Below are 21,548 nucleotides of genomic sequence, written 5' to 3' on the forward strand. Positions count from 1 at the left end.
GAGAGAGACAGACACCTTGCATCTGCTGGTTTATTCCCCAAATGGCTGCAATGGCTGGGGCTGGGCAAAGCCAAAACCAGGAGCCAGCAGGTTTCTCTGGCTCCCACGTAGTGTGCAGGGGCCCAGGCACTTGGGCCATCCTCTCCTTTCCCAGGCACTTTATCTGGGAGCTGATCAGCTGGGAACAGCTGGAACAGCTGGGACTTGAACCGGCCACCGTATAGATACTTGTGTCTCAGCTGCTGGATTAACCCACTGCACCTCAAGTTCAGCTCCCATAAGCGGTTATCAATTATGCATACAGTCAATATTTAAACCTCAGAGACATCTGTAAGAGAGGAAATCGAGACTCAGCGAAATGATGGAATTTTCACAAAGCTGCATAGCTGGTCATCTGCAGAGCTGAGAGCCGATGCTGTTCTGGAACCACCAATGCTTGGGGGCATGCCGCTAAGGGACTGGCACTGTGGTGCAGTAGGTTAATACTTTGTCTGCCTGCAGCGCTGGCCTCCCATATGGATGCCAGTTCTAGTCCCAACTGCTGCGCTTCTGATCCAGCTCTGTGCTATGGCCTGGGGAATAAAGATGTTATCTGTAGGGGAGATAAATGACCTCAAGAGTCTTTTGACCTTGGACTCTCTGAGGCTGGCTGCACCACTGTCTGAATTTAGTGAGCCAATTTTAGTAGTTTTCACCTTACAGGCATTGAAGCAGGGCAAAAGAACTTTAAGCTAAGGGAGTGAGACTGGGAGACTTGGCCTGTTAATTTCAAGGATCTGCATCACAGGCCTGGGTTGGGGCTCTCTGTAAACACCAGGACCATTAGATGCCAACCCAAGGCCAGGGGCCTCCCCCAGTACACTGACTGCCCGCCAGGATTGCAAGGTTCTGTCTGTCCCAAACCCAAGAGATCTGAAAGAGGTAAGCAGCATCTTACTTGTTAAAATTGTATTTTTCTCAATCTTTCAAAATGAATTTGCCTCTGTTCTTGCTAAGGCTCAGGAGGAGTGGGCAGAATCCTGGATAATCTGAGACACACTGGGCCAGAGTCTGAAGACGGCGGCCTGGGGGAGCTGAGGAGTGTGCTCGACCCTGAAAACGGAGGCCCGAGTGTGGGTCTGGAAACTCTGCAGGCCACCGTGAGAGAGTGGGTGGCTCACTGCAGAAGCGAACGGTAATCGGGGTCCCAGGTGGGTGGGTGTGAGGCTTTGCTGGAACAGTCCTTATGATCAGTGCTGCTCACGGTTTGTCGGGTTGGCAAACAAACTATGACCTGGAGTTCTTCCTACCACAACAGCATTGGAACCTCCTGAAAGATGTTAAATCTGATCACCGGGCCCTGCCACCCTGATTCAATGGGCCTGGGGTGAAGCCTGCTGATGCCTTGATCTGTTGAGACCCCCACCCCCCAATCACCTGCCTGTTTGTGCATTGTTTCCTCTTTATGGTAGATTGTAAGTTGATGGGTGATGCAGTTAATGCTTGATGCTTCTTTGCTGTCCCCCTAAGTGGCACAGAACTGGGATCTAAATAGTCAGATAGAGTTTTGTTTTTTTTTTCTTTTGACAGGTAGAGTCATAGACAGAGAGAGACAGAGGTCTTCCTTCTGTTCGTTCACTCCCCAAATGGCCACTACGGCCAGCGATGCACCGATCCGAAGCCAGGAGCCAGGTGCTTCCTCCTGGTCTCCAGTGCAGGTGCAGGGCCCAAGCACTTGGGCCATCCTCCACTGCCCTCCCGGGCCACAGCAGAGAGCTGGACAGGAAGAGGAGCAACCAGGACAGAGTCTGGTGCCCAAATGGGATGCCGGTGCCACAGGCAGAGGATTGACCAAGTGAGCCACAGCTCTGGCCCCAGATAGAGAGTTTTAAAACTCAGAATGAGGGTGCAGGCACTTGGCATAGCAGTGAAGGTGGCACGCGGGGCACCAGCATCCCCTATCAAAGTGCCTGGGGCTGAGTCCCAGCATTGGGTTCAGTTCCAGCTTCCTGTTAAAGTTCACCGTGGGAAGCAGCAGGTGACAGCTCCAGCGGCTGGTTCTCTGCCACCCACATGGTATTGTCAGACTGAGTTCTGGGCTCCTGGCTATAGCAGGCATTTGGGGAATTCAATCAGTGGAGGAAAGATCTATGCCTCCTTCTGCCTTTTAAATAAGTCACGAAAACATGGCAGAATGAAATATCTTAATAGAAAAGCACAGAGCACATCTGGAAAACGAACCGAGCTTTGGTCTAGCAGAGAATCCTAGCTCACTCGTTTTGTTTGGTTTTGGTTACAGGGAAGGAGAAACTAGCAGATTAAGCAGCGTCGTTGATGATTCTGTTTTTGAACCATGGGACAGCATGAAATCAGGTGGGGCCAGTGTGTGTGAATTTCATAGGATTGTCCTGTCAATCCCCTGGGACCTGGGGAAAATGAGTTTTTCATGAAACTGGATGTGTTTCAGTGAAGATGACCACAGATGGAGTGGATTCCACACCAGGGAGCCTGGAGGGTGCGGGTGGAGCCAGCCATCAGCAAGTCTTGTAAGTGTTCTAGCTTGGAACAAAAGCGCTTCAACATTGCTTATTGATTCGTCTTGCTTAATTCATCAATTTATGTCTTTATGATAAAGTCACTTTGATCTTTTTTATATGGTAGAAAAAACATACTTGATGTTAAGTTGGTTTATATTCTATATTGCCTGCATTACAGTCAGCTTTACTAGGAACACAATTTTTTTTTTTTTACTGCAGCAAATAAACATTCTATATTTGTATATCATTTATTGAGAGTTTACTATATGCCATTCGTGAGTGACTGGATTTCTATACGTGGTAATGAAGAGTCATCCCAACAACTTCTTGAGGATGATTTTATTATGATGACATTTTTATTGTTGGGAGACAATGGCTCAGTAACGTGTTCAAGGTCACACAACTCAAATGGTGGGACTAAGACACGGAGGAAGAAAGAATGGTATAAGTTGTTGAGGGAATGGAAGAGAGAGGATCAAAAACTTTGACGAGAACCTGTATCTGTCAGCTTAGGGAAATGACTAAGACATTCATATTCTGTGCAGTCAGAAACAAACTAACTTTGTGCACATTCCTATGCAAGAAGTTATCCTGTTGGTGGCAATCTAATTTTGAGTTATATTTTGAAAGCTTCTTTGGTTATGGTTGTCATGAGTAAAAGAATAGCCCAGTTCTTCATAAATTCCCAGATTCAATGCAATGTCTGCCCTGAAGAAAGAAGTAGTACCTGGCGTGCAGGCACTCCTGTCTCCCAGTAGCCTGGGTGATCCCCACTACAGGTGCAGTGGTGACACCTGTTGGGACTGGAATGACTGATTTCCAAGCATTAGTGACAGCTTTAATCACGCACCTCAGTGCTACCCCATGAGTGCATGCTCTAGAAACAGCATTCAGGCCAGCGCCGCGGCTCACTAGGCTAATCCTCTGCTTTGCGGCGCCGGCACACCAGGTTCTAGTCCCGGTCAGGGCACCGGATTCTGTCCCGGTTGCCCCTCTTCCAGGCCAGCTCTCTGCTGTGGCCAGGGAGTGCAGTGGAGGATGGCCCAAGTGCTTGGGCCCTGCACCCCATGGGAGACCAGGAGAAGCACCTGGCTCCTGCCATCGGATCAGCACGGTGCGCCGGCTGCAGCGCGCCGGCCGTGGCAGCCATTGGAGGGTGAACCAATGGCAAAAGGAAGACCTTTCTCTCTGTCTCTCTCTCTCTCACTGTCCACTCTGCCTGTCCAAAAAAAAAGAAAGAAACAGCATTCGAAGACTGGAACAATCTTGTTAGAGGAGTGATTTGTGATACTGACTTTAAACTGTTCGGGGGGTGTTTTTCTCCTAAGATTTATGTGTTTGAAAGGCACAGAGTTATAGAAAGAGAGGCAGACAGAGAGATGGGCAGAGAAATCTTCCATCTTTGGTGTAATCCTCAAATGGCTGCAGAAGCTGAGGCTTGGCCAGGTCAAAGCCAGGAGCTTGGAACTTCATCCAGGTCTCCCACGTGGGTGATAGGTGCCCAAGGGCTTGGGTCATCTGCTGCTGCTGTCCCAGCAGAAGCTGGGTTCTGGGTTGGAGGCAGAGCAGCTCAAACCCCAGCTGGTGCTCTGAAAGGCTGAGGCTTCACCCACTGCATCACGAGGCTGGCCCCAGGGGGATCATTTGTAAAGCACCTCTATGATAGATCCTTGTAAGCATAAAATGGGGAAAGCTATGTTCTGCTGATTGTATGAGTTTTACATATTAAGAGCAGTGATTCTGCCTCTGAATTATTCGACTCATGCACAAAGGTGGAGGAGGAGCTGGGTGCTAATATCTCTGCTGACCTGTGAAGAGATGGCAAGAAGAGAAGGAGGCCTGGGGCTCTCTGAAACACACAGCCCAGTTTTCTTCATGTGCTCTTTTCTTTCTTTGTTCTTCCTCTTAACCTTTTCCTCCTCCTCTTTCTCCTCTTCCTGTTCTTTTTCCTCGTTTTCTTCCCCCTCTTCTTCTTCCTCTTATTCTTTGTCTTCCTCCACTTCCTAGTCATCTTCTTCCTCCTCTTCTTCTTCTTCCTCCCCATCTTCTTCCTCCTCCTCCTTCCTTCTCTTCATTTTCTTGCATGACAGGAGAGGGAGGTGAGAGAGGTGAGAGAGAGAGAGAGATTGATCAATCATATCTGCTGGTTCATTTCCCAAATGGCCATGACAGCTGGGTCTGGCTCAAGCTGAAAGCAGGGGCCAGGAACTCAAGCCATGTTTGCCACATAGTTGACGGGGGACCATCCGTCATCTGTTGGCTTCTCAGGCACATTAGCAGGAAGCTAGCTCAGAAGTGGAGGAGTCAGGACTCTGTCTCGGATGTTAGCCAGAAGAGTGACACAAACTTTTACCAGCCCAGAAAATGATAGGAAAGATGAGAACTAAATCATGAGCTGCAGGTTACAAATATAGGGGGCTATCAAAAGTTCCTGAGTTTGAGTCTCAGTTCTGCTCCTGATTCCCATTTCCTAATGTGCACACTGGAGGCAGCAGGCGATGGCTCAAGTAGTTGGGTCCCTGCCGCCGATGTGGGAGCCCTGGATGGGGTTCCTGGCTCCTGGCTTGAATCTGGCTCAGCCCTGGCTGTTAGAGGCCTTCAGGGAGTGAAACGTGGGTGGGAGCTCTGTCTTTTGAAATGCGCATGTGTAAGAGTTCTTCAAACACGTCATTGAAAATTAATATTATGAACAAACCATGTACGGACTTCAAAATTTTCCTTGCACCAGTGTAAACTGACCTTTTAAGCAAAAACATTTTCACAAATGTTTTGAAGTCCCTTCTTATAGGAACCCTGGAATTGTTTCCTAAGGGCCTGCTGACACCTGCCACAGTCCCGTGACTCAGTGAGTACCACGGGCATTCATTTCCAGGTCTCCCATAATCCAGGCAGAAACAGGATTGCCTTGGTGTAGACAAGGGAGTGATGTGAGGAGGGATAAACAAAAGCTATGAGAGGGGCGGTCGATAGGAGGCTGTGAGTTTAGCCGGTGTGCGCACCACTTATCAGAGTGCTTATTTGAATCCCTGCTGCTCCATTTCCAATCCAGCTCCCTGTTAATGTGCCTTGGAAGGCAGCATAGATGGCTCAAGTACTTAAACCTCTGCCACCCACGTGGGAGACCCAGTTGGATGTCTAGGTTCCTAGTTTCAACCTGGTCCAGCCCTGGCCGTGGCGACCCTTTGGGGAATGAGCCCATAGATGGAAAATTTTTCTTTCTCTGTCACTCCCTCTCTCTGTTGTTCTGCCTTCTAAATAGATAAATAAATAAATCTTTAAAAAAAAACTTTGAAAGCTGATTTTTATAAACAGTGAATGTTAAATACCTGGCAATTTTGGAAAAAAGTTGAATGTTGTAATGAATGTTTTTAAATGAATACTTATAGATTAAGTGAATTCCGTTCATGATGATGGTAAGGAGAGCAGATCAGTTTGAGAACATTTCAGCCTGTTTGGCTTAACCACAGGCCTTGTTTCTATCAGGAGGGATTAGAGATGTGGGAGATTATTCTCATTCATACTTTGATCTGCAGAGAAGTGTCTGACTTGCTAACCTATGTAGCACACCTACATTTCAACAAGCAGAAATTGGAAGAGGAAAATCGTAAGTTTAAATTGGCAGTGGAAACCTTGGAAGAAGCTAACAGCCAGTTGTCAGAGGACTGTGCTGAGCTGCGCCTTCAAGTAAAAAGGTGAGCATGGGGGGTGGGGGCAGGGGTGGGCTCTGCATGCTGGAGGCTTTCTGCTTTGCTTTTTCTTACAAAGTATTTTTTGTTTTATTGAGCGAGAATTCACATAGATTAAAATTAAACCTTTTAAAATGTTCAATTCAGTGTTTTCTAGTGTATTCAGGGCTGGGCCTGACAAATGCCAAGAGCCCAGAACTCAGTCTGGGTCTCCCACCTGGACACTTGGGCCATTTGCAGTTGGCTTGCAGAGTGCTTATTAGCAGGAGGCTGGAAATGAGAGTGGAGCTAGGATTTGAACCCAGGTACTCCCATGTGGGATGCAAGTATCCAAAGCTGTGGCCTAACCCCTACAGCATACACCCACCCCTGATTCCAGAGCATTTTAATTCCTCCAGACAGAAACCTGGTGCCCATTAGCCGTCACTCCCTATTGCATCTCCACTTACTCAGCCCCTGGCTGTTAGTATTCTATTTTCTGTCTGTATGTGGAAGTCTGGGCTGTGTATTTCTTGTCAGTCACAGACTGTGTGACACGTGAAGTCCCTCAGTGAACTCTCTCTCCCTCCCCCTCCCCTCTTCCGTCTCCTCTCTGCCTCCTTACTTCTCCTTCCCTCCCCCATTGCCTGAGTTATCTACCTTACAGAACTGGAGCACACTCCCATCTTGGTTTGTTTTAATTGCGATTTTTTATTGCACTGATAATAAACTCTGGGACAGTTGGGCTCTCAAGACTGGGTACACTTTGGCCATCTCCTAAACATCCCACAGCCTGGCACGGACTTGGAGCATAGTAAATATGCTTATTGAATGATTAATGTAATTCCTTGATGAGGAAGTTTTACCTTCTTTGAGGCTCTCAGAGAATAGTTTATAGTCTGGTGAGAGATACAACTAGGATTTCCATGATAGGAATGAGCAAAATGTAATCGGCTTCCTTATGGTGGATGCTGAGGTCATTTCCAATGCTTTGCTATTACAAACTCCTCAGTAATAGCTTTTTTAGGGAATGCATCACATAGAGACTCCTCATAATTATTTATGAGTTCACTCCTCTTCGCCCTCACTGGTATGCAGGCTCGGTAAGGGCAAGTGTAGGGTACAGAATGTGCAACAGCTTCTTGGTGAATACTCATGGAATTGCATCAACCAATAGCATACATTTTTGGTAGAATCCAAAAAAAAAAAATGTACCTGAGTCAATGGTGGATCTTAGAGGGGTTCTCCTAGCCGTTGACTTCAGGAAAGTATTTGTCTGCTTTCCCTTCCCCGATCCCATTTCCCCCGGTTCCTTTCCTTTCCAAGGGCTGTGAAAGACCACGCAGGTATTTCTTACAACTGTGGGCATTTGGTTTAAGCCTTCGGTGGGTTTCAGTTGTGTCTAAAAATAGTCCGTAGCTCTCCTTCTGTACTTGACAGTTACATCTGAGGCTTTGTTCATTGCCTTCTGCCCCACCCCAACAGTGCCCAGCAGGCTGTTATGAGAACAAATCTGTTAAAAGAAGAACTGGAAGAACTGAAAATGAGTATGAGCATTTTGGAAAAACAGAAGACCACGATCGGGGCTCAGAACAAACAATTAGTAAGTCATCCAAGTACGGTGTCCTTGGAAATTGGCATGTGGTTGACACAGCCAAAATACAAGTGGGTTTGTTTTGGGGGAAAAAAAATCAGAAATCAGGACACTGATTTGGTAATACTTTAGATAAGTAAAGGCAGGAAGTGTAAAAAACTGTTCTTCTGTCAGATGAGAAGGTCCTTACACATTTCTCAGGTTCACACTGGTTGGTGAAGATCTAGAAAGTCTCAGAATGTCTGCAGCAGTTGACAGTTGTATTCATAAATACCTGGTAACAAACATCACCTGGTTTTAGAAAGTTTATCAGTCCAACGTTCCCATTTCTCATGATTCTAAGAAAATGAGTTTTTCCAATCCTCACAGGTTAAGGAGAAGCCCCAAACTCAATTCTTCCAGCAGTTAAATTCAGGCCCATTAATTCAGATCAGAAACTCACTTAGGCTAAGCTTTTAGTCAACTGCCACAGAAATGCTGTTTACCGAAAATGGAAAACCGTTAGCAAGAGAACTAACAGTCTTCAAAATCATGACAAATTCCAGCAGCACGGTGTTGAGGATTTGCTGACTTCGCTGAGAGGCCCCACAGTCAATCAGACTAACTGGTTTTAAGGCATCCGCTGAAAAGCTGTTTTTGGAGTCTGTAAGCCATTTGGGGACTTGGTTTGCAGGCCTGGCCAGTCACCTGTGACCTCCCACAACCAACACAGCTTTGTTGAGCATGGCTGTTGCCTCAGTAGTAAAATGTGGGCTCCAGAATCATTGAGCGTCAGGTCCTTTGTGACCGAGAGTCGCTGTGGATGTGTTGGAAGGAAGATGTAGCGGGGTACCACCGCGCAGCTCCTGAGTGGGGGCACGGCAGGAAGATGAGCACGAACTCCAACTGCGGAGTCAGCCGCCTGCTTTCAAGGCCTGGAACTAGAGCTGTGTGAGTTTGCGCGAGGCAGGGCCCATTCTCGGCCTCGATGTCCTCCTGGGTGAGACGGAGGTGACAGTGCCATCTACCCTAGGCCTGGGCCTATACGTGAAGCCGTCCATGTCCATTTCTGTCCCATTAGGGTTCAATAACGTTAGCTACTGTTGATCAAAAGTGAAGAGTCCTACATCTAGAATCCTGATCCTTTGCATTTTTAAAAAAGATTTATTTGTTTTAAAGTCAGAGAGAGAGAGAGAGAGAGAGGTCTTTGGTCTGCTGTTCACTCTCCAATTGGCTGCAATGGCTGAGCAGCGCCAATCTGAAACCAGGATCCAGGAGCTTCTTCTGGGTCTCCTATGTGAGTGTAGGGGCCCAAGGACTTGGGTCATCTGCTGCTACTTTCCCAAACCATACCAGAGAGCTGGATCATAGTGGAGCAGCCGGGACTCGAACTGGTGCCCATATGGGGTCCCAGCACTACAGGAGGTGTCTTTACCCATTATGCCACAGCGCTGGCCCCAGATTCTTGGCATTTTACAGTGTCTAATAATTTCAAAGCAATATCTAGGGCTGGCACCATGGTGTAGTAGGTTAATCCTCCGCCTGAAGCACCAGCATCCCATGTGGGCACCGGTTTTAGTCCTGGCTGTCCCTCTTCTACTCCAGCTCTCTGCAATGGCCTAGGAAAGCAGTGAAGGATGGCCCAAGTCCTTGGGCCCCTGCACCTGCATGGGAGACCCGGAGGAAGCACCTGGCTCCTAGCTTTAGACGGGTGCAGCTCTGGCTGTGGCAGCTATCTGGGGAGTGAACCAACGGAAGGAAGACCTTTCTTTCTGTCTCTCTGTAACTCTACCTCTCAAATAAATAAATATTTATAAAAAAAGCAATATCTAATCCCATGGATAATCACAGAAATTCTGTGAGTTAGAAGCAGAAGTTGCTATATCTTGGCATCTTAAAAAATTAATAGATCAAGGACAGAGATGTTTTGATCACTCACAGCTGATTGCTAAGTGATAGAGCTAGGACTAAGCTCAGGTCTTCTGATTTCAAGTTCATTTATTTGAAAGGTAGGGTTACAGAGGCAGAAGGGGAGGGACAGAGGTCAATCTTCCCACCTGCTGCTGTACTCCCCAGATGGCCGCAACAGTTGGGGCTGGGCAGGCCAAGTGAGGAGCCGAGAGTTTGTTCCAGGTCTCCCATGTGGCTGCAGGCGCCCAAGGACGTGGGCCATCCTCGCTGCTTTCCCAGGCACTTAAGCAGGGAGCTGGATTGGAAGTGGAGCAGCTGAAACTTGAATTGGTGCCCATATAGGAGGCTGGTGTCACAGGCGGTGGCATAAGTCTCTAGGCTGCAATGCCAGCCCCTCTTTTGTTTTTCTATCAGTGAAATCCTACCCTGAGATACTTTTACTTTCATTTTGATATTATAAAGGCAATTCAATTATTGTTTATAGCTGTTGTCTATAAACTATATTCCCACTAAACTGGGGTCTTTTTGCTTTTTACTTGCTAAACTTCTTAATTGGTGAAGTATTAAGGCTTTTTACTGTAATGCAAATTAAAATACTTGATCTCAAAAACTAAAAAAGTGAGAAGGAAAGAGCGTGGGAGGGAGAGAGGGGGAGGGAGGAAGGCAGTATCATTATGTTCTTAGGATTGTATCTAAAAAACACATTGAATCTGTTAAATAATTAAAAATTAAAATTAAAAAAGTGTACATCTGTCAAAAGTTAGAAAAATAAAATTAAAAAGTTAATAATAAAGGCAATGCCTGCTTATAAAAGTAAGGAAACACATGTTAACAACAGAAAAATAATCCCACAAAGTCTTTATCTTGAGCTACTCCCAAGACTGACTGTTAGCCTTGTGACGAATAGCCTGTCCTGAAGTGTTTCTTTCTGATGGTTTTGCCTTTGAGGCTGTTACTATGAAATAGTTGTGATGTACCTGTGTTCTGGGAATGTCTACAATGTAAGCTGGAGCTCCCTGCTTTTCAGGGCTGTTAAAATACCTGAGTTTACAACCAACCACTTGTCTTACATGGTTGGTACTAAAGTAGCAGCCAAAGAAGCCAGCTGGGTGTTTGATCTTTGCCTGGCTGGCATAGTTGGGTTGAATAGGGGAAGGAGTCGCTCCTCCCAGATCCCCCAGAAACTGCAAGCCAAGGCTTCACGCTGTTCGGGAAGCAGCTGCGGCCGAGGGTCGCTGTGTGCATGCCACATTGCCTTACGAAGTTGGTAAAGGGAGCAGTGTCCACTGCCTTACAGGTAAACACGTGGAAAGTACCCTGCAAACTTCTCAAATTCTTTCTCATTATCTTTCTTACGATGACCCAGGAGACAGAAAACCGGGCTCTGGTTCTTAAGATTCGGATGCTACAGGAAGAGGTATGTGGGAGTGACAACCCTCGCAGAGACAAACATGGGGAAATGTGTTGACCATGGGTTCAGCTAAGGCCATGTGAATATTCCGGCTCCTACAGGCCAAAGAGCAGGTTGATTTATCAGATGACAATTAAGGAAGAGCAGGTAGGATTTTCATGTTGGACAAAGATATTTGTTCTGCAATTATCCATGCAAGAAATGAAATATCAAAAATTCAGATTTAATATGATTTCGGCATTTTTTATTTCTCTTCAAGAAGGAGAACATGAGCACTATCTAATAACTTTTTTATTATTCCACTGAATGAGGTGGCAAAAATCTTGAATCTAAGTTTGATTTTAAATTCACTCAAAGTGTGACCTTGGAGAAATCATTGTTTTTCTGATCTAAGAATACTTACTCTAAACAGTTATTTTGGAGATTAAGATAATTCATGTGAACCACTTGGTATGCCATAATGAATCTTACATATTTTATGGAATGGCATATTCCTGCTAAGAAAGAATACTCCTTTGCATTATATTCTTATTAATCAACAGAATTAAAGGATTGGAAGAATAGGTAGCTAGTAAGTTATACTAGTAATTCTGAAGATCAAGTCTTAGGCAAAGGTTTTGATTTTGGATTTATATAAAGCCATCAGAAGTATTAAGCTACACCGAATAGTTTGGGTAGAAACATGAAATGGGCCAACTGGATATTAAAAAAAATCTCATAGTGAATTGGAAAAGAACAATTAAAGATTGTGAAGGAAACCTACTCTAGATTCAAACATGTTAAAGCTGTAAGGCCAGTTTTTTGTGAAACAAATGCAAGATATTTTTCTCCTATTAAAATATTTTTTTTTTTCATTTTATTTAGTAGAATTCCTCCAAATTATTACTTGAAATTATTTGAAAGGCAGGCTGGTTAGTGAACCTCAAATGGCTGCAACTGTCAGGGCAGGCCTGGGCCAGGCCAAAGCCAGGAACCAGGAACTTAATCTGGGTCTCCCATGTGGGTGGCTGGGACCCAACCTGTTGCCTTCCAGCTTGCAAGCTGGCAGGAAACCGGAGGAGAAGTGAAGCTGGGATTTAAATCCAGCTACCGCAGTATAGGATGGGTGAATCCCAAGTAGCATCCTCACTTGCATGCCAAAGCACACCCCTTTCTTGTATTGGAATGAATGATGAGCATCAAAGAATTGCACCAAACCAGTTTAGAATACAAAACAAACAAAAACCACTACCACCAACAAAACCAACAACAACAAGAAGACCTTCTTCATGAGATGGCATTCCAATTACTGTTTACATTAGAAAATGTGTGTAAGTGTCACAGAGCTCAGATCCCTTTAGGAGGAAGAGTAAGCCCACTGATGGGGGTAGTAATTCCCATTCGCTCATTGTACACATCCGTTGTGAGCTCTCCATGTGCAGGGACTTAGTGGAGCTGCTGAGCATACAAACAGAAGAGCCCTTGTGGAACCTGTGGGCCCGATGGTAATTAGTGCTATGGAGAAAAAAAACACAGTGCAGTTTAAACTGGGGTGGTTAGAGAAAGAGTCCCTGTGAAGTTATTTTCTGATGAGAAACTGGGAAGGAGGTTCCTCAGGGAACGAGCGTGCGGAGGGGAGCAAACAGCAAGTCTGGAGTCTCAGGGCTGCAGCCTGCCTGCTCCCGGAGAGGGCCAGCGAGACCCGGCTGTTGGCTGCAGGGTGAACCAGGAGGTTCAGGACATTCATGAACATCTGCCCTGAAAAGATACTGTGTGTTTTCCATGAGCGTTTGGAAGCCCCCTCACGTGGGCACTGCAAGGACTCTGGCTTCCAGTTTGTTGACACTGAATAAGATGGGCGCGGTGGGAGAAAGGAATAGGACCTCTTCGTAGCAAGGGAACTCCTGCCTCCGGGTTTAGACTCACTGGAGAGACAAGTTGGAAAAGGCAGGAAGACCAGGTTGGAGGCACTTCAAGTGATATACTAGCAAGCTGTGCAGACGGGGACAGAAGCAGGCCCAGGGCAGCTGGACAGACGTGCTCGGCTCCAAAAATGCTTTAAGAACCTTCCATAGATCTTCATTCCGTTCACAGAGAAGTTCTCTTGTGATTGTTGCGAGTGTGTTGTTGAAATCCAAAGCAGCTGTCAGCTGAGAGCGAGCCTGTGGGAGCAGATTTTGGAAATTCAAGGGACGAGAAGGGAAGGGATGACACAGAACCGGGGTCAGAGGAGTTTTTTGGAAAGGACCTGTGAGTGAACATTTTGAGGCTTTGTTGAAACCACTCCTCTGCCTTCATCATGTGAGACCAGCAATTGATTTCCTGTGGACACATGGACCCCAACAAAACACTGTGCACAAAAACGGGGGGCCAGCTAGGGTTGGTCCTTGGCGGTGGGCTGGGCACTGCTTGTCAACCCCTGATTCAGCAAATGGCCATGTGACTACACTAGGATCATATGATATGGTCTCCACTAAATACAGAGTTTAGAGGTCATGGATTTAACCTCTGACCTGTCACTCCATTCTTTATTCAATCTTATTTCTCTGGCATGGAACAGGTGACAAGCTAATCTGAGTGCTAAGAAGCCAGGGATAGGCAAGGAAATTGGAGTGGAAGTTGGGGGTTAGAACGGCTGACCACGGAAGACTTGAGCCAAGTCTTTAATGAGATTGAGATCATGGGAAGGTTAAAGGGTTAAAAAGAGGTGGTGGGATCAGTGGAGTGCGGATTCCAGTGAAAATCAAAAGTTTGCTGGTGCTGGAGGAAGCAATCAGGAAAGATCATATACGGGGCGGTTGAGGAATGAGATGCTTGCTACTAGGATCACAGAGGGGCGCCAGTTACTGGTAACGGGCTTGAGGGTGTGATCCTGGGATTGTGTGGCCAACGAGGCAAGGTGCAAGGTGGCCAAGGAGGCAAGGTGCAGGATCGGAGGACACTACCAGGGAGGTTTCCTGGGTGGTGCAATTTTGGAGAAAATCTGAATTCCTGTGCTTTACTTGAAGATGGATTACAGCCAGAATGAAAACACCCCTTCCTAAAAGAGACGTTGGTTGTGATGTTCTTTTGTCTGTCTTGGTACTAAATCTAACCATACTATTTTTTTATATTAGAATATTAGGAACATTATCGATACAGATAGACTGGAAAAGAAGATTGAGGAGCTGACTAAAATGGACACAGAGCACCAAGTAAGCCCTTCTCAAACCCTGGTAAAATATTGCATCTGTCAAACCATTCCTGTTCTCTGAAGTTGTAAATGAGTAATATCTTTTGATTGTAAAGTCTGAAATTGGTACTCCTCAAAATGTCTAGAATAATGACAAGGCAATTTCTCATTCTTATTGGTAATGGCTCCACTGATCAAGTGAGTTTCATATGACATGAATTATTTTAAGGATATAAATCACTGTCTTGGAGTTGTGCAACATCACTGAAGTCAAGTTTAAGACATTTTTATTACCACTCAGAAGAAATCCTTCCTACACCCCACCCCCGCTTCCCACGCTAGGCCCCCACCAATCTATTTTTTGGTTGAACAGACTTCTCCATTCTGGACGTTTCATGCAAATAGAATCTTCTGTGGTTTTTGTGTCTGATATCTTACACTTAGAGCTTCGTGTTTCCAAGGCCCATGCTTGTTACACCTTCTGTCAGTACTGTGTTTCTTTTTATTGTTAAATAACCTTCCATTATTTGAATATTATGTTTACCCATTCATTAGTTGGTGGGTGCTTTGGCTATTAGTTGGTCTCTCTCTCTCTCTCTCTCTCTCTCTCTCTCTGGCTGTTAGGACTATTGCTGCTATAAGCAGTGTGTGTATAAACTTTCGTGTGGACAGATGCTTTAATATCTCTTGGGTTTTGCTTAATGATGGGGACATGTTCTGAGAAACGTGTTAGGTGATTTCACTGCAGTGTGAACGTTGTAGCACTTAGAGACACCAATTTAGATGGTTTAGCCTGTTTCTCACTTAGTCTGTATGACGTATACTGTTGTACCTGGGTCTTTAGTGATGTTGTTAGGTGGTGCATGACTGTACACATAGGATGTGCACAGATCACAATGACTGAGTTTAATTTTTTGAGGAATTGCCCAGCTGGTTTCCAAAGTAGCTTCACAGTTTAATTTCCATAAGCAGAGTGTGGGAGTTCAAATATCTCTAGACCCGTGCCAACACTTACTACTTGTTACTAATAGTTGTTCATGCCTGGGGCTGTGCGTATTTCATTACGTGTATACATCGTGTGCTGATGCACGCATGCTGGTCACCATTTCTCCTTCGTTGACCTGACGTTATGGCTGGAGGCTTGCAGCAGCTCTTTTCTCTTTGTTCATACAGTCTAGAGTAGGTAATTGTGAACTGCAGTTTTACTACTGTGCCTTGTATCTTTTCCATTATGGTGGCAATTTCAAATTTAATAATAGTCAAATTGTGAATTTCTGATTTGCAGTTTTATAAGTTCCTATGTCAGGAAGGAGTTCAAATATTGTATGTTTGGTGTAAAATGTTAATTATTTACTAATTTATTTGAAAGGTGGGGAGGGAGAAGTAGAGAAAGGGAGGAGAGATGGAGAGGCAGAGGCAGATCTTCCATCTGCTGGTTCATTCCCCAAATGCCCACAGCACCAGGGCTGGCCAGGTCCGAGCTGGAGCCTGGAACTCGGTCTGAGTCTCCCTCATGGGTAGCTGGGACACAAGTACTTGAACCATTACCTGCTGCCTCCCAGGGTGTGCATTAGCAGAAAGCTGGATTGGAAGTGAAGTACCTAGGATTTGAACTAAGCACTCTAAGGGATTTGGGCATCACAAGCAGTGACTTAACCGCTACATGCAACAGCTACCCTAGGTATTCTACCTTCTTAATGTTGCAAATGAAGAGAGATAGGAAAGTTTGCCATTGATTAAATTAGGGGATGATACCTTACGGAAATGTTTTTGTCTATATTGTATCTAATAAGTCTACATTTAGTGTATATTTACCTACCACCCATTTTAATTGGAAAACTGAAAACAACTATTAATAAATTCTTGGATTTCTGTCACCCTTGTTATCTGTAATGGCCTAATTGGGCAGTATTTTTATTGTATGTGTCTGAAATGAAAATGTATTTATATATTTTTAGAATAACAGTCTGTTCCTTACCTTTTTAAAATTTATATAAAGGGAACGAACTTCAAGTATTTCATATATATGGTTTTAAGAGCATAAAGATACTTCTCAGCATACCCTCCCTCCCCCCTCACACCCTCCCTTCCTCTTTTCCTATTGTAATTTTTACAATGACATACTTTCAGTTTTCTTGATAATCACAAGCTTAACTCTCCTGTAAATAAAGAATGCAGCAAGTAGTAAGTAGAAAAACCACCATTCCTCAAGAATATAGACAAGGGGTGTAAACAATAATCAAATCTCAAAATATAACTTTCGCTCATATACATTATACTTTATGTGCTTTGTGTGTATTTGTTACCACAAATTGGGGAAAGCATATAATATTTATCATTTTGGGACTGATTTATCGCACTAACCATGATGGTCTCCAATTGCATCCATTTTGTTGTGAAAGAATTTCATTCTTTTTTTTATGACTAAGTACTATTTCATCGTGTATATATGGGACGTTTTCTTCTTCCAGGTATCAGTAGCTGGACATCTGGGTGATTACGAATTTTAGGTATTGTGAGTTGAGCTGCTATAAACACGGGGTACAGATAACTCTTTCATATGCTGGTTTCATTCCCTTCTGGTAAATGCCCAGGAGTGATGTGCTGGGTTGTATGGTAATCTACTTGCAGATTTCTGTGGCATCTGCATACTGTCTTTCATTATGGTTGTACTAGTTTACATTCTTATCAACTGTGGATTAACGTATCTTTCTCCACATCCTTACCAGCATTTGTTATTTTTGGATTTTTGGATGATAGCTGTTCTAACTGGACTGAAATGAAACCTCTTTGTAGTTTTTTTTTTTTTTTTTAATTTCCTTGATGACTAGTGGTCTTGAGCATCTCTGTGTGTCTGTTGGCCATTTGTATTTCATCCTTTGAAAAAGCATGTTCATGTTTTTAGCCGTTTCTTAACTGGATCGCTTGTTTTATTGTTGAGTTTCTTAAGCTCCTTTTATATCCTGGATATTAATCCTTTTTTAAAAATGTTTATTTTATTTATTTGAAAGAGTTAGAGAAGAGAAGCAGAGAGAGAGACAGACAGACAGAGACAGGTCTTCCATCTGCTGGTTCGCTCCCCCGTTGGCTGCAATGGCAGGAGTTGCACTGATCCAAAGCCAGGATCCAGGAGCTTCCTCCAGGTCTCCCATGCAGGTGCAGAGGCCCGAGCACTTAAGCCATCTTCTACTGCCTTCACAGGCCATGGCAGAGAGCTGGATCGAAAGTGGAGCAGCCAGGACTTGAATGGTGCTCATATAGGATGCCGGCACTGCAGGCGATGGCTTTGCCTGGTATGCCACAGCGCCAGCCCCCTGGATATTAATCCTTGATCAGATACATAATTTGGAAAAACATTTTGTTCCATTCTATCAGCTGCTTCTTCCTTGACTCTGCCCTTTGCTGTACAGAAGCTTCTTAGCTTGGTGTAATCTTGTTTCTCTTTTTTTGCCTTCTTACCTTAGCTGCTGCGGTCTTTTGCAAGAAGTCTTTGCCTGTGCCAATGTCTTACAGTGTTTTCTCTAGTGTTTTGATGATTTCAGGTCTTGAGATTTAGGTCCCTGATCCATTTTGAGTTGATTTTTGTATAGGGTGTAAGGTAGATTTCTTGTTTAATGCTTCTCCATTCAGATTGATTTTTCCCAACACCATTTGTTGAAGAGACTGTCCTTTCTCCAGAGAGTGATTTTAAGATAGCTGGTTGTAGACATGTGGAGTATGTCCCAAGGTCTCTAGTCTGTTCTAATGATCAGCATGTCTATTTTTCTTCCAGTACCAGGCTGTTGTGAATATAAGTGCCCTATATTATGTCTTGAAATCACATAGTGTGTTGGTTCCAGTTGTATTTTTATTGCTTAGGATTGCTTTAGTTATTTGGAGGTCTCTTGTAATTCCATATGAATTTTAAGATTTTTTTTTAGATATGAGAAGAATATATTTAGTATTTGGATTGGGATCTCATGGAATCTGTAAATTCCTTTGAGTGGTATGGACATTTTGATGATACTAATTACTGAAATCCATGAATTTAGAAGATTTTTCATTGTTTGCCATCTTCTATTTTTTCCCTAATGGTTTATAATTTACATTGTAGAGATCTTTGACATCCTTGCTGAAATTTATCACAAGGTATTTAATTTTTTTGTAGCTGTTAAGAGTGGGACTGATTTTACAAGTTCTTTCTTAATTATGGCATTGTTTGTGTATACAAAAACTATTGATTTTTGTATGCTGATTTTATATCCTGCAACTTTGCCAAACTAATGAACTCCAGCAAACCCTTAGTGAAGTCTTTGGTATTGTCTTTGGTGTCTCCGTGTTCAGTATTGTGTCATCTGCAAACTGTAATAATTTGACTTCTTTCTTTACCATTTGTATCTCTCTGATTTCTTTTCTTGTCTATTGATTAAAGCTAAATCTGCCGTAACTATGTTGAATAGTAATGGTGAGAGTGGGGATCCTTGTCTGTTTCTGGATAGTAGTGGAAATGCTTCCAGCTTTTTCCTACTCAATAAAACACTGGCTGTTGGTTTGTCATATTTTGCCTTGATTGTGTTGAGGAAAGTTCCTTCTATACCCAATTTGCTGAAGGATTTTGTCATGAAAAAATGTTGTATTTCACCAATGCTTTCTCTGCATCTATTAAGATAATCATATGGTTTTCATTTTATAATTTGTTACTGGGATGTATTACATTTATTGATTTTTTTTCATATGTTGAATGATTTCTATATACCAGGGATAAATTCTACTTGATCTGGGTGATTGATCTTTGCGATGTGTTATTGGATTTGATGAGCTAGTATTTTCTTAAGGATTTTTGCATCTATGTTCATCAGGGATATTAGTCTACAGTTCTCTTTTTTTTTTTTTTTTTTCTGGTTTTGGACTTAAAGTGATGCTGGCCTCATAGAAAGAGTTTGAGAGAATTCCTTCCTTTTCAGTTGTTTTAAATAGTTTGAGAAGACTGGGAATTAGTTCTTTAAATTCCGCAGTGAAGCCATCCAGCCCTGGGCTTTTCCTTGTCGGGAGGGTCTTTATTACTGACTCAATCTCCATCTTGCTTATTGGTCTATTTGGATTTTCTGTGCCCTTATGACTCAATTTTTGTAGGTTGTGTGTGTACATAAATATATGCATGTCTTCCAGATTTTCTAGTTTGTTAGCATAGACCTGTTGGTATTAATTGCTGATAACGCTTTTTATTTCTGTGGTAGCCATTATAGCATTTCCTTTAAAAAAAAAAAAGATTTATTTATTTATTTGAAAGGCAGAGTTACAGAGAGGCAGAGAGAATGAGAGAGGTCTTCTGTCCACTGGTTCAACCCCTAGATGGCCACAACAGCCAAAGCTATGCTAATCTAAAGCCAGGAGCCTGAAGTTTCTTCCAGGTCTCCCACTTGGGTGTAGGGAAAGACTTGGGCCATCTTTTACTGCTTTCCCAGGCCATAGCAGAGGGCTGGATTGGAAGTGAAGCAGCCGGAACTTGTACCAGCACCCATATGGGATGTTGGCAGAGAGATGGATCAAAAGGGGAGCAGTCAGGACTCAAAGTGGCACCTGTATGGGATGCTGGAGTGGCAGGCAAGAACGCAACCGTGTGCACTACAGTGCTGGTCCCTCTAACCTATGTTTGTGGAAGAGGAGGAATCTTCTGTGTGTGCCCTTGGATCTGTTGTTGTCCCACCTAGCACTCACTTTTCACCAGGACAGTGAAGACCATGCATCCTCTTAATCCACAAAGCGTGGAATCCTGGGCAGGGCTAGAGAGACTGACTAAACCAGAGGCTCAGCTGTGTCCCGCCTGTGTGACAAAGCTCTGTTAAACCTCTGTTAAATGCGGTAAACCTCTGTTAGCCTGCACTTTGCTGTCCTTGCTGGTTAAATGTGGACAGCAAGCCCTGCTTAAGTGTTGTTTTGAGGCTGGATGTGGAAGTCATTTGGAAGTGCAGAACACAGGCCCACCCGGGGGTCTCAGAACCGTGTTTCCTCAACGGGAAGGAAACTGTCACCTTGTACTTTTATCACAGCAGTGTCTCAGTGGCCCTCCCTCCATCTGCTTTTCAGATGCAGTTACGCACGTATGAGAACACTTTGCTTACTAAAGATGCAAGCATACGGAAGGTTGGTACTGTCCCTTGCTCGTGGAGGCCTGAGGCATTGGCTGGCTGTGTCCAAGTCACAAAGGAAGTGGTCATTTGGGTAACTGCACCACTCTCAAAAGATCTGACTCTCACGGGATGTCTCAGGCTTTCCTTTTTAGAACTTCCAAGAAGTGTTCTTCTGAGTGATGACTGCTGCCTGTTTCCCCATCTGGGAAAAGCCCGAACATTTCTTGTCTAAGTTCTGGTGGTGTTCAGACATAGATGCAGCCAATATTAGTGTGCCGAGCTACCAACCACTGGCTAGATGTGGTGATGTATGTAGCTTTAATTGATAGTTATACAAGTAGCCATTCATTTTAGGGTAGAGTGTATCCCCAAGTTATTTGCTACCTGATTTGAGTGATTAACAGGTGAATACACAGCTAATAGCATTCTATTTATCCCTGGATCCTGTGGTCATAGCCTATCTAGTAATAAAAGATGTAGCTGGTTATAGTGGCTTTCAAAGACGGAGGAATGGCACAGCCCAAGACAGGGAAGTAATGGAAGAACAGCATTTGGCCTTCCTCCTTCCACTGTACGTTATGACATTTCAAAGGAGAGAGTCATAGCTTGTGATGTTGACCGGGATACGGAGTATTGAACGTACTTTATCTCTTGATCATGGTGTTCTCTGAGTAACAATGTTGTGGTAGTGGCCTCTACACTGTTCCCCGCCCCAGTGTGGGGGTCTCCAGCTTTCTGCACTCCTGCTGGTCCTCATTATGTATGGACTGAGCCCCTCCCATGTGCTGTCTGAGCACCGTGCAGGCCTTGGGATGAAATTCCACATCCTGTACTCACTACCTGGCCCTACTGCTCTTGCCATATGAAATGATGATTGTAGCCAAGATGTCAGTTGAACTGGATAACATTGGATGCCTTAAGAATGTCGGTTACAAATGTTGTATTTTTAAATTGCATCATGATTATAGTTTAAATTTAGGCTTAAGAATCACTTTTTAGGATTTGATTCCATCGAACCAGACAACACAGAACATAACCACACCAGGCAGATAGAACTGCCTTGTTGTCCTGTACTTCTTGTGTGTGTCTGGATTTTATTTGTTGGAAAGGCAGAGACAAGGGGCCGGCATTGTGACATAGCAGGTAAGGCCAAAGCCTGGAGTGCCAGCCGATCTGAGTCCTGGCTGTTCGCTGCTGATGCAGCTCTCTGC

The 21,548-nt window shown here is 44.2% G+C and overlaps 1 protein-coding gene across 10 annotated transcripts in view; it reads left to right on the forward strand.

Moving 5' to 3' along the window:
* IRAG2 (inositol 1,4,5-triphosphate receptor associated 2) overlaps positions 1–21,548 on the forward strand; it is a 116,975-nt gene that overhangs the window by 14,355 nt on the left and 81,072 nt on the right. For all 10 annotated transcript variants that reach the window (XR_016213583.1, XR_016213582.1, XR_016213584.1 and 7 more), the window contains 8 exons: positions 997–1,174; positions 2,279–2,352; positions 2,447–2,525; positions 6,050–6,208; positions 7,667–7,784; positions 11,032–11,082; positions 14,172–14,249; positions 20,294–20,350. Coding sequence is in view for 5 of the 10 variants with exons in the window: in XM_089304677.1 (XP_089160803.1) it covers positions 997–1,174; positions 2,279–2,352; positions 2,447–2,525; positions 6,050–6,208; positions 7,667–7,784; positions 11,032–11,082; positions 14,172–14,249; positions 20,294–20,350 (794 nt within the window). In the remaining 5 variants the exon portion in view is untranslated. The remainder of the gene's footprint in view (positions 1–996; positions 1,175–2,278; positions 2,353–2,446; positions 2,526–6,049; positions 6,209–7,666; positions 7,785–11,031; positions 11,083–14,171; positions 14,250–20,293; positions 20,351–21,548) is intronic.

Source organism: Oryctolagus cuniculus, chromosome 9 (genome assembly GCF_051225735.1).
Source record: "Oryctolagus cuniculus isolate XC-2025 breed Fujian yellow rabbit chromosome 9, ASM5122573v1, whole genome shotgun sequence".
Classification (NCBI taxonomy): domain Eukaryota; kingdom Metazoa; phylum Chordata; class Mammalia; order Lagomorpha; family Leporidae; genus Oryctolagus; species Oryctolagus cuniculus.